Raw genomic sequence first — 13,737 nt, forward strand, 5'->3', positions numbered from 1 at the left:
CTGCTTAGTTGAGAAATTACTAACAAACTGAACTAAACAAATAAAGAAAACATTTCCAGTAAAATGAAATCTGCATTACCTAGCATTCATTAATATGGTAACATCCAGTCTATGATCTATGCACAAAACACATTAGCATAACTTGAAAATATATGTTTGCCATTAGGACAAACGTTGCTAGTATATGCTATATTTGGATGTGTAGCTACCACTATGGTTTTCTAATCAACTCCATTCAAGTAAATGCCAGACTAACATGGGAAACACTTTATTAAAAGTAAAAGTAAATGACACAGCAAACAGATTAGGAAAACTAATTGATATATTAAACTTCAAAATAAATAATTGACATGTAATATGCACTGTGGTAAATTCCACAGTTCATCATAACACAAAACCATAAGTTCCAGGTTGCCAAAAACGATGGCACATTATGAAGTTCTTGCCATCCAGGGTTTTGTTACATGAAATTTGTTTATTCCAAGCAATAAAAACCGCTTTAAATGTCTAACGTTTCAGAATGTTATTCCAGAGGTCAAATTTTAAATGTTAATGCCTTATGATCATTTTTCCCTACATACTCCAGTAAAATTTAATTCATCCTTAAAATTCTTAAGCAATTTCTAACTGTGAATCAAGCAAGTTATCACTGTGCAAGAATAGATAAAACTGGTTTAAAAATTTCAACATTGTGAAATATACAGATTAAAAACAGGTTTAAAAATATCGGATTAAAACTGAAGTGTGGAAATGATACATTGCTATCAAAATATATCACATACACAGATGCACACAAGAAAACACTTCAAAGTGCTGAGACCATGCATTTATTAAAGTCTTCATACTTAAATGCAGTAATATTGTAATTTTTCAACAGTGAATATTCAACATACTACAGTGCCTAACCATTTTGCTGTTTCTTTTGTCACACAAAGACAGAACCCAATTATGTACAAAAATGTACACAATATCTTTCAATAGATATTTTCCAAGATGCACCATTGTAGTCAATCTTAAATTTCTGCTTTCAATAAAGGGTCCTTGTGCTGTTTACATTGAGGTTTTGAAAGTACTACTTATTAAAATCATGCAAAAAACATAGCTGTTTAAATTACACAGATACAGTAGATGCATGCAATGATATCACAGTTACAAATAGCATTATAAAGCAACACCCATCTTATTTCTTTGAATGACAAAGAGACTCAAAAAGTTGTCATATTGTTTCCAAAAGTGTTTCTTTAAGAAAAACAAGATCACTGCACAATAAACCTTACACTTTGTTCTGCTGTAGAGCAGTTTTCATCAGTAAAAAGTGGCACAGGAAGTTATACTGAAAGCAGGTATTTTGCATTAAAACATTCATTAATCAAATGCTGCCAAATATTTCACTTTGCAGAACAAATCTCAATGTTAATACACTTAGTAAAAGTAACAGCAATTTATTAAACATTTACTGTATATTAGTGCTTTCTGTACCATTGTGGACAGCAAACTACAGTATCAAACAACTTCAATCTATTATCTACAGCAAGTGTAATAGGTGTAATACCTCAACTTTCTGGCTCAGACTCTGCCCACTTTGATAGTTTAAGAGGAAATCTACTGAAAATCACTACTCTGCCTTTCTGCTCTGAACAGAGTAGCAACTTTGTGACAAATCCTTTAGAAAACTGAAATCCAAACTGAAAATTTAGTTCTGGAACTGAAAAAACATTAAGCGTTTTCTAGCTTTTTAATACAGCAAGCGCAGATGAAAATGAAATAAATCTATCAATCTGCAGTTTGTAATCAGTCTTCATGGATAATGGATAGATAAATGATTCTGTATTATACACTATTTCATGAACAGATAATTCAAAAAAACATTTAAGTACCCACAGTAAATATATTATTACTGTCAATTCCAGAACAAGATGTATCAACCTGACGAAGCATTAGTCAGTACAGATTTAGTTACTCTGGAGCCATCTACTGTTCATAGCAATCTTGAGATACAACAATACCCTTTGCTCATTACCATGTAACAAGCACCAGAGTAAGTGCACGGATTGGCTTTAGGCAAGGGTTATGTTACAAAAGAGGTAAGCACCAGTTCCATTGATAAAGTGTTCAACACATTGCTCGTGGTTAAGGTAGTACTGATCAACATCAAACCAACTTAGAGTGATTTTGCTGTATCTTGCTTGCTAATAAGAACTTCCAAAAGCCTGACTCTGGCTTTTATGCGTTTATATTCTCTGTACTCTTCAATCATTGGAGTACGATCTTCTTTCTGTACATTCCTAGAATATTCAAGCATATATGAGATTCAATTGTAACTCGCATTCCAATTTTATTTATTAGTGACAATTAATTTACAATTTGTGCTCATAAATTAAACTCGATTCCAATTATCTTAACATACATGCTATAAAACGTTCTAAAATGTTCATTCAGATAACAACCTAATTTATGTATAAAATCTTACTTTATCTGTATGACTGGTCCAAATTTACATTGCATACTGAAGTGAACGAAGGCATGTGCAAATTAGTGTGCTAAAAGTCATTTTATACTGTAAACTTTATACTCAAAACCAAAACACTGATGAGAGAGCTAATACAATACATGGACTATCCACCATATTCAAAGCCATGCTATGCTACAATCAGGTGTAGAATGTTAACATGTAGTGGGGAGTGAGAGCAAGAGCAAAAGAAAAGGTGGGGTGGTGTGAATGGGTGAATAAAAAGCTTTTTCTCAATGCATGTTCTTACAATTAAAAAAAGAACACAAACAAACCTTCCATTTTTTTTATAGAACTTTTCTTCAAACTCACGCAGTGTCTTACGTAATTTCTTTCTGTCATCTCTTGCTTTCCATAGCTGTTCAAGCAGTTCTGGCCTAAAACAACCAAAAACAATAAACTTAAAAATATGTAATTAACTGTAGGAAGCTATATGAAAAAACATGCTCAAATACCAATAACAGCTGAATATGCCAGCCAGCCGCCCAAATAATAAATTAAACAATCTATGTGGGCGGCACGGTGGCACAGTGGTTAGCACTGCTGCCTCACAGCGCCAGAGACCCGGGTTCAATTCCCGCCTCAGGCGACTGACTGTGTGGAGTTTGCACGTTCTCCCCGTGTCTGCGTGGGTTTCCTCCGGGTGCTCTGGTTTCCTCCCACAATCCAAAGATGTGCAGGTCAGGTGAATTGGCCATGCTAAATTGCCCATAGTGTTAGGTAAGGGGTAGATGTAGGGGTATGGGTGGGTTGCACTTCGACGGGGTGGTGTGGACTTATTGGGCCGAAGGGCCTGTTTCCACACTGTAAGTAATCTAATTTAAAAATACATACCTGGTTCATATACATATCCATTTATTTTTTGATAGAGACACAAAATTACATATTAATATTGGCATTGAGTCTCCACTTTAAGTGCATTTAGTGATCCAGACAGTGTCAAAAATTGCAGCCATTTTGAGCAGTGTTTATTTTCCCTCAAACTTATTGCATACAATCAAATGTGAAATACAAGCAGGGTAATTTGTAAAAAAAGATTGGCTTAAAAAATTGATATGTTGAGTTGTACTCTGGTGCAGCTCAGTTGATACAGCCAAAAATAGTTTTTAATCACAAAAAGCAAGCATGGCAGTTAGCATCTTGTTCACTTGGAGTAATCAAACTTTAAAATTACTGAACATGATCCAAAAATAGAGAATAATTTTCGCTATAGACCACAGATCAGCAATCACTCTTTTAGTTATGAAAAATCATTCAAATGTTTTCAACTTATGCATGTATACCTGCAACCAGAAGAATCTGTCTAAATTTTAGCGGTTAAAGCAACAAAAAAAGAGTAAAATTAGCAGAAACTTAATGATTGATTCATTGTGGAAGTGTGCCCATTTTGTGGGGAGGACACTCTTCAAGAATGACATATTCTAAAACAAGCAAATAAATTATGTTGAACTAAATTCAACATAAAACTTGCAAACTTTGCACCGACTGCATGAACTGTGCCAAGAAGTAGAGTAGAAACTCTATCCCTTTGGCTTCACTGTTTCAATGTAGTCCACTGCTCCTGTGGAATGAACTAGGACCTGAATTTTCTGATTGTCAGATATCGTTTCTGCAGTGTAGGTGGGAGTTGCATGACAAGACCCTGTGGAATCCCCAAAGTAGCAAATTTAGAAAATTTCCTAGGAAATTGAATATTCTGATGGGCAATTCCCCTGTGCCTGAACTCTCCAAAGTATCCATTTAAATGAGACACTTTTCGATTCTGCTTCAGTTAAGTTAATTACCCAGGATAAGTTTGAAGATTAAATACTTAATCATTACCCTGGAGTTAAAACTAAGTTGATCCCAAAAACCTACCACCTCCATTAATGCATTCAGAACTTAATACCAACACCACCACCACTCCTCCCCCTGCAGGACCTGAACATCTCCCCAGGGATCCAACATTTACTAATCTCTGGATTAACCACCCAGATTCACTTCCCTGACAACATTCTCTCTTTTGTGCCAGATCCACTACAACTTGCCCACGAACCCCCTCTACCAATGTATCAGATATGCATTTCAATCTACCCCTAAATACTCCACAACTTATCTGGCACTACCACGTGGCACCATAACCTTGCACCTGTCTTATGTAATTAATCTTTCACAGGAGATGTGAAACTGGCTGCATTACTGGAATTTTTTTAAAAAACCCACAGATTCTGGCAATTACTGCCATGAATAGGGGACATGGTTTACGGGGTTTGCCTTACCCCAACTATTTTGCATTAGGAGGATATAGCTAGATTTAAAGTACACTCCATTTTCTGAAGGAGCCATGATCAGAATCACCTGCCAGAATGGCAGAGCTCTATTTTAACAGTAAAAAGTTGGAATGCACTAGCAATTGGTGATTGCCATTTCTCAGAAAATCCAGTCCAATACATTAATTTTACTTATATAGGTGATAAGATAAAATTACTCTAAGAACTTCATTCAATGATCATTTGAGGATTTATTATTCAAAATAGAAATTACCATTTTTCAATTGGAATAAGGGACTGCAAGAGTCTTGGAGTATTCCACAGGATTAAAATATGCTTAATTAATTTCAGCAGCAAATGGAGCATAACCTTGACAATGGCAGTGTAAAAGCACAGAATGTAAAATGAAAATGATTATAAACACAGTAGATAATTGGGCATGTTTAATCATTTTCCATAAACAGCTTGCCAAATACTGCTAAAACGGAGACAGCCCTCTAATAATTTGAATTCAATCTCAGTTTCAAGTAATGATACTCAAATCATCTGGTGTACAAACACACAAAAACAGCACATCAAGTCCACAGGAAGGTCACAGAATGTATAAAATGAAACTTCTGGCCTTGGCACCCTCCCTCTCAGACACATTTATTTTTGGATTATTAAGTATTAGTGGTTTAAAATGTTAGTTTTCAAAATTGAAATTGGATAGGAAACCAGATTAAATTACGTATCAGACATAACACCATAACAACTTTGTTTCTCTTTCTGGCAACAACAGTGAGTGCAATGAAGGGACAAATGGAACAAGCATGAAATGTGCACTATCTAGAGCAAATGTAAGGATCAAATCATACTGAAGACCTTCAATCGACACAGACTTCCCACACAATTTTATTTCTATGTTTTAGTCACACTTGTTGGTCGAGTTTATAATAAATATTTATTTCAGCATTTATAACAACGATGGTCTTTGTGATCATATCACATTGTAATTACATTCGCATGCAAATAGTGGCGCTCTAGCACCACTGATAAAGAGACTGTAGGCAGAGGAATGACATGCTTGTAAGTAATGTGGGTTTAGAATCAGGGTGGGACAAGATCATGAAAACGTAACTGAGAAATTCAATGCTTTGAAAACAGTCAACTATTATAGATCAATAAAGTCAAATTTGTTATTTGCGGAATAATATACAACATCTAAACGTTTAATAAATTTATGGAGCGTATGGAGGGAGGCCAGTGTGAATTAAACCCATGTGAAAAGGTGATAAAACCATGAATACAAACATCAGAAGCAGTAGTAGAGGTGGAAGCAAATTATTAAACAATGAGATGAGCAAGTTCAGTTCTGGACTTTTAAAACCTAGGCTATCCATACAGAGAAAAACAACTCAGAAAACTTTGCAACCCACCCAGGATAAAAAAAATAGAATATTAAGAGTGTTAGGACTGGAAGAGATAAAACGAATTCAAGTAGATATAGGTATGGACTGAATATGGGCCCACACTTGGCAAACGGTACTCAACTTTAGGAAAGTTGAATAAATACACATGGGCAGGGCTAATACTAAGAAAAATGGCACTACAGGGTCACAAATCTGAAACAACTGATGAGAGAGACACCAAGATATTACAGTTCATAACTCTTTAAAAGGTTCATGAGCAATGCTTTAAAGATACTTATGAACGGAATAGAGTTCTAGACTGCATCCATTTAATTAAAATAGTACAAAAGAAAATTCGGCATGAATTAAGATGGTGCTTTTATTTTGAATCAACAATAATGTGTATTAGTAAATCAGTCAATTTGCCTAGAGGACCACAGAAAAATTACATTTAAATTCAGAAGAATGTTTCTTTCTCATTAAGACTTTTGGTGCAAGACTAATTCATTCTCTCCTCTCTCAACAACTAAAGACAAAAAAAGACTTGATGCTCAAATATTTCAATCATTATACTTACATTGATGCAGCATGCATGCTTGATACCCCTAAGTCAAGACTCAGCCTTACTGAAGTCTCTTTTACAGTTGATGCAATTGTATTGTGATCATTATCCAACTGATCTAAAAAGTTCCGAGCATGTAAGTCTGGCCTTAGGGTAAGGGTGAAGTCTGCTGTTACATTACAGTCATCCTCATCCTCCTCCTCTTCCTAAAAAACAAAAACAAAGAAAGCTGCAAGCCTGTACTGTATGATCAATGTCCATGAATAAAATACTGTTAAATTCATATTAAATTTCTAAAGATTTAGGTCAGTCACATAACACATTTATTTCATGACTAAGATAATAACAAGGATAGCAATAAGCCACAAAATCAATCTTTTTGCTACACTGCTCCTGTAATGATGAGCAATATATGATAATAATCAATGAGCTCCTGTAAATAACAATGCAAGTTAATTGGTCAAAGCAAGTGAGCAGCAACTTCCTTTTAACAACTCCTTCCACGATAAAATGAATTTGTGTTCTTTTGTTCAGCTGGGCAGTGGGTGATGGTGGAGAGGTGGGAAAGAAAGAACAAACATAGAATAACTTTTATTCCCAAGATTTCAGAAACCAAATTCCAATTCTTTCAGTTTGGTAGTCTGCCTGAAAGAAATGATTGATTCAAGATCACATCAACCACTAAGAAATGCCAAAACAAAAGCATTTAACTGACAGGACAAGTATTTGACACATTTGGAGCCATGAGTAAGCATCACATGGAATAACAGCTACTACTGGATTTATGTTCTTTTGTTTGGAAACACCTGGTCAGTTGAGGTTCTGACTTCAGCCTCAAGTAACACCTGTGCTGTTCTCCACAGAATATTACAGATGTCGAGGCCTAGAATAGAAGAAATTTCTGGCAAAAGCATACATCTCAGTCATTTTTGTTGTATTATATATACCAGACATGAAAGCACTACTGTGAATAATCTGTTTCTCATTTAGTATTACACCATACTGCATTTACAGTTTATTAACAACCTCCAATTCAACTACTAGTTACACCAACTAGCAGTATTTCTAAACAAGAATTAAATAGCAAACATGTAATTTATTTTCGTAACTTGGTATATAATTGTTTCTTCAAACACTTTTAAACTGAACTTTAATAGGTATTATAGAACTAACAATAAAATGTTCAATGAAATTTCATAAACTGCCACTCAACCAAAAGTAGCTTGAAATATTAGAAATACAAATGAAACCTTACTTTTACTTCTTCAAAGAAGTGAGCCGTTTCACCTTCAATGATTGGCTGTAATGTCTGGCCACGGCGTTTGGTTGATGGAGAGCCCTGGAAGAAATTGGTGAAAAAGATCATTGTTATCCTGCCTTGTTGAAGACTCGATAGTAAGAATGGACCTAGTGGCAGTTCTCTCCTTGTCATTTTGAGATTATAATTCAGAAAACTGATTCCACTTGACTTTGATAACATCTCCAAAACTTAATGAATCATGTGTTCAGAAATTGTATGTTACGAAGCTGTAAGTAAAGGTGACAAGAATTCAAACTGCTTTTATTCCTGCAGATCTCTAATTAATACAAAATGTCAGATTACCAATTCCAGAATGGAGGAAAATTGATTCACAAGACATTGAGAAAACCTGATCTGAGAGAACTGGCCACTACCTTTCCATTGTTTCAACAGTTTTAAAAACCTAAAGATCTCCTCTGATTGTTGACTTAGGTCATCTCCCATAGCCACTTCGGCATCTCTTCAAAATAAAAACCCAGAACAAAATAACCTTTTTAAAATGACAGCATTGTCACTCTGTGTAACACATAAGGATTGGAGGAATAGAGATAGGGTATCTTTCAGTCACTGCTGGAAAGTTATCACTGAAAATAGAGATAATTATTGTGCTTGTACTACTGTATTATACAATTTTCTTACTTGTTTGAAATGCATTGCGCTACACATCCAACCTAGTTTTATTGGCTTTATACACTGCTGCTGATCTTGTTTAGGAGTAAAACAAATGTTCCTTTCTCAGCTAACATTCTTGATTCCTTTACAATAATAGCTTGCTATTTACTTTTCTAGTCTTTACTGTCTTTTCTTTCTTTTGGGCAACTGATTATTAATTTAATTGAGATGGTGTATGGAAACCTGCAGTTTTAAAAGGCTTGTATATGACATATCCCTTTCACCACAAGTGAAACTAAACTTCTCAGAAAAAGAGTCAAGTCTTCACTGAAGTTAGTTGTTTGAGAATAAAAGGGCAAGAAAAAGATCGAATTGGAGGTGACGGATTTCAGTCTGTATTGCGTTGCAGAACATAGACAAAATTCCTTGTGCTCAGGAGAAGCAAGCAGAGCTCTATAAAAGGTCAGTTGCAGTTCAACAGTGAGCAAATCCCTGGAGCACTTCATGAAACAATGTGCAAACAGGTTAAAAGGGACTGATACCTAAAAGCAGTGCAAATAGCTTAAGCATTCTAAAGAGTGGAGCTTTTGAATCAGGAGACAGAGAAACCAGTGTTGTTGATTGCTTGGGAGAAAAGCAACTCAAAAAAATGCCATCAGCACCGATCCAAGGTGGACAGACTTTGCAGTCAGTATTAACCACAGTTGGGGACCTCCACAGAATAAATCCATCAGTTAAAGTGATGTGAGGGCCAAATCCAATGAGTGGAAGTAATGAAGGATGCCATTCTCTGGATGTACACTTTGAAAGACGGAGACAACAAATGCTGCTACATCTGTCCTGGGGCAATGCTGAAAACTTGAGAATAATTGTTTTGTCATATCAATTATTTCGGATGAGTTATTAAATTTGTTTCTGGGATGTGAATGTTGCTGGCTAGACCAGCATTTATTCACTCCACCCAACTCACGCAAATTGACCTGAAGATGGTGACAAGCTACCTTCATGAACCACTAAAGTCCACTTGCATGTACATCCACAGAGCTGTTATGGAGGATTCTAAGAGTTTGAACCAGCAACAGTGAAGTAACAGCAAGGTAGTTCCAAGTCAGGATGGTTTATGACTTGGAGAAGAACTTGCAACTGGTGGTAATTCCCTGCATTTTTTGCTCACATATTTCAAGATGGTAGTCGTCATGGATTTAAAATATGCCAAAGGAGCTTTGTTGCAATGCACCTTTAGATGGTGTGCACAAATACTATGGTGTGGTGGCAGTGACAGGACTGATGTTAAGGTGGTAAGTGAGTGCCAATCATGCAGGCTGCTTTGCCATGGATGGTGTTGAGTTTCTTGAGATCTGTTGGAGCAATTATGAGGAGAGCATTTTATTGTTTTGTGGATGGTGAACAGACATTGGGAGACATGTGGTCAGTTACTAGTTTCCAGAATTTCCAGTCTGTAATTTGGGTCTTATAGCTACAGTATTTATATGGCTAGTCCAGTTCAGTTCCTGGTCAAAATGGTAATTCCCCACCTACCCTGGATTATAGGTAGGAGGGAATTCAGCACTGAATTTCAAAGAAAAAAATTATTACATTCTCTCTTATTTGAGGAACCTTGCTTGGCATTTGTGTGGTATAAAACATTATTGACCTGGATGTTGTCTCGATCTTGCTGCATCTGGACAATGGCTACTTTAGCAAGCAACACTGAACAATGTTCCCTGATGAATGCACACTTTCCACATCAGACCTTGATACAGGAAAGAACATCTATGAAGTAGTTGGTCAGGACTAAAATATTTGCCTGAAGAACTCCTGCAGTAATGTCCTGGATAATTGACCTCCAACCACTATAACCATCTTACTTAGTGCTAAGTAGGATTGCATACAGCAGAGAATTTTGCCCAACTTGCACAACCTCCTGATATCAGACTTGATTAAATGTTGCCCTTGATGTCAAGGAAACTTGACAAAGTATGCTATCAAGGAGCCCTAGCAACTTCTACGTTCCTATTGAAGTGTGACTTGCCTGGTAATGCATGCTTAGTTTTATCTTGATTTTGAATTTGAATGTTACAGTAACTGTGTTAAAAAGTGAAGTCTGGCAAATTAAATCCTGCTGCCAGGATTGTTTGGAGATTCCTTTCTTTTAAAGGTTAATGGTCTCCATGGGAATCATAACACAGACCAGATGGCTAACAAGTTCTTGCAGTTATACCGTATCCTAGATTTGCCAGGAAGAATAGGAAGGATTGAGGGGGAAGCAAAAAAGAAATGGTTGTCTGTCTTCATAGATATAGCATCTATAGTGCAGACTACTGAAATCTCTTAAGGTATTGGATTTACGAAGAGCTGAGAAGAAAAAACCTGATCCATTAAAAGTTTAAAGCCATTAGTTCTGTCTGACTTGAAATCCTGAACAATTTTACTCAACATTTGCAAGAGAAGGAGCCTGAACCACTGAAAACTATCGACTTGCAAGTGCACCCTTTGGATTTATAACAATTGAATGTTCCAGTGCCTAGATTCCCAAGGTGCAAAGAAGAAACTCATGTGTAAAGCTAGAAGTACAAACAAAGCAGACAAATTTCTGCATCAATACTGGCCACTGAAAAGAAAAGTAATCCTATTCCTTTCCGTTCATCTAAAACAAATTGGACATCCAATCATTTGCACTTTCAATAGTTCACATTTAATAGAGACGGTTAACTGTGCATACTGCTGAAGCCAGCTGTAAGTAAATATGTTTGATGTCAGAAGAATCAATTATAAAGGAATATTTCAGTCACAAAGCAGTTGCCCATGACCACACTTTTGTAAGACGTCATGAGCTAGTGGCACTCCCTCATTTACAAGAATACTAGCAAAATAAAACTGCACTGAACAATGCCAAATGTGTGATAAAGCTGCCTTTGCTTCCTCAAAGATTGATGTGTAACTGTGAAGCTAATCAAATTTGCAATTCTGTACCATCTCAAGCAACCACAAGAAAAACTATATTTGCAGACTACAATCTGCTGACAATCAGCTTTCCTTTCTAACCAGAGTGAGATAATCTTGTGACAGAGATACAGTTGAAACAAAAAGCACGAGAATACTACAACCAAATTTGGAATGAGTTCAAAAACAAAGGCTATAATGTTGCCGTTATCAGTTTGTGAGAAAGGCCTAGGACACTGGAAGCAAATCCGAAAACTGGCTGTGCGGTTGACTGTTGGGCTGAAAAGGACTTGGACTTATGCATCTTCCTTTGCAATACTAGCTCTACCTCACATCCAACACATTCCATTCTTCCAGTGCATGTTAACATCAATCTGAAACGGTGCAAGGTCTTACGGCAGGGACAGATTTTTAATTGGAACTCATCTGGGTCTGTATGTAGGTCAGATGATCTAAAAACATTGAGGCAGTGTACTGGAAGGATGGAATGTGTTGGATGTGAGGTAGAGCTAGTATTGCAAAGGAAGATGCATAAGTCCAAGTCCTTTTCAGCTCAACAATCAGTCACAGAGCCAGTTATAGGATTTGCTTCAATCTCCTACCAGATGCCAAACCAACCTTCAGATTGTATAATTCCACCATTATTAACAGATTGGCTACTTCCAAATCCACCATCACTTATGGCTTTCATTATCTCAGTCCATCTACTGCCAAAACCATCACTCACACATTTGCTACCTCTACACAAGACCATTCCATTATTGTCCTCACATGTGGTCCCACCTCTTGCACTTTGTGAACGTCAATATACCCAAATTTCTAGCTACCTATCTCATCAGTCACCATATCCCAGTGACCCATCATCCTTGAACTCAAGCATCACTCTGTCTCGAGCACTGAACATATTCATATTAAAGTTTTCATCTTTGCAATCAAATCCATAGTAAAACCTTTTTCCATCCCTCCTTGCAACCCCCTCCATCTTTACATCTCCAAGCCTGGTAATCCTGCAACTGTGGTCTGCTGTCCACTGCTTTCATCCCAGCACTGACAACCATGCCTCCATTGTCTATACCTCAATCTCTGGAAGTCCTTTCTTGCCTCATTTACATCCTTTAAGACACTTTAAAGTCTACTTCTTTGAACAAGTATTTGGTCACTTATATTGAAGTCTTCTTCTCTGGCTCATCTGTCAAATTTTGTTTGACTACGCAGCAATGACGTGCCAGGAGATATATTATTGTGTTAAAGGAACTGTATAAAATGCAAAATTGTGTTAATTTGATTACTTTGTGGGAGCTTCACACTTACAATAACTGGTGTTGCACTTGCTTTGGCCAACATCTGTTTCACAAGGCGATATCGATCATATAATGGTTTCACTAGCTGCTTTTCTTCCCTTGTTACCTGGAAAATTAGTCAGGTTACATTAATTATGGAGTGCTAAGCAGGATAGCAAATTGGACATTAATGTATTCTCTTACAGGATAATTATTGACAGAACTGCTTTTATAAATAGTTTTATTGTCTCAATGTCTCCATCAAAAAAATTAATGCATGGAATAATGAGTTATTACATTGACGTTACAGTTTAAAAAAACAGATTTGTTTTATGGCTTTCTCCATTTACTTGTAACTTTAGACTATTACCTCCTATCAATAATTCCTGATTTTGACTTCCAGAAAATACTTACAAACCATTTTACCTTCACTTTGGGAATCTTTGATGCTTCCAGGATCACATTTTTAAAAAAAAAAGTGAGGACTGACTTCCAAAGTTTTTAATTGTAATTTGTCAGTATTAGTCAATGTTAAGATGCTTCCTCTTCCACTCTTCAAAGGTAATAATTGTACATCACACAAAATTCTGAGTCATTTTTATGGATTAACAGATTAAAAATATAAATACTTGCCACGCATGAACAAACATCAATATGAACACTCATTAGTGGATTCTGGATCAGTGGTGCTGGAAGAGCACAGCAATTCAGGCAGCATCCGAGGAGCTTCGAAATCGACGTTTCGGGCAAAAGCCCTTCATCAGGAATAAAGGCAGAAAGCCTGAAGCGTGGAGAGATCAGCTAGAGGAGGGTGGGGGTGGGGATAGAGTAGCATAGAGTACAATAGGTCAGTGGGGGAGGAGATGAAGGTGATAGGTCAGGGAGGAGAGG

General features: G+C 36.5%; 1 protein-coding gene across 2 annotated transcripts in view; it reads right to left on the reverse strand.

Annotated features, from left to right (window-relative positions):
* Positions 1-244: 244 nt before the first annotated feature.
* The window catches only part of LOC122556631 (protein FAM13B-like), a 113,940-nt gene continuing 100,447 nt past the window's right edge, over positions 245-13,737 (reverse strand). For both annotated transcript variants that reach the window (XM_043703563.1, XM_043703564.1), the window contains 5 exons: positions 12,878-12,973; positions 7,967-8,050; positions 6,727-6,917; positions 2,785-2,886; positions 245-2,285 (listed from right to left, as the gene is read on the reverse strand). In XM_043703563.1, coding sequence (XP_043559498.1) covers positions 2,162-2,285; positions 2,785-2,886; positions 6,727-6,917; positions 7,967-8,050; positions 12,878-12,973 — 597 coding nt within the window. In that variant the 3' untranslated portion in view covers positions 245-2,161. The remainder of the gene's footprint in view (positions 2,286-2,784; positions 2,887-6,726; positions 6,918-7,966; positions 8,051-12,877; positions 12,974-13,737) is intronic.

The sequence above is a fragment of the Chiloscyllium plagiosum genome, chromosome 14 (genome assembly GCF_004010195.1).
Source record: "Chiloscyllium plagiosum isolate BGI_BamShark_2017 chromosome 14, ASM401019v2, whole genome shotgun sequence".
Taxonomy (NCBI): Eukaryota; Metazoa; Chordata; class Chondrichthyes; order Orectolobiformes; family Hemiscylliidae; genus Chiloscyllium; species Chiloscyllium plagiosum.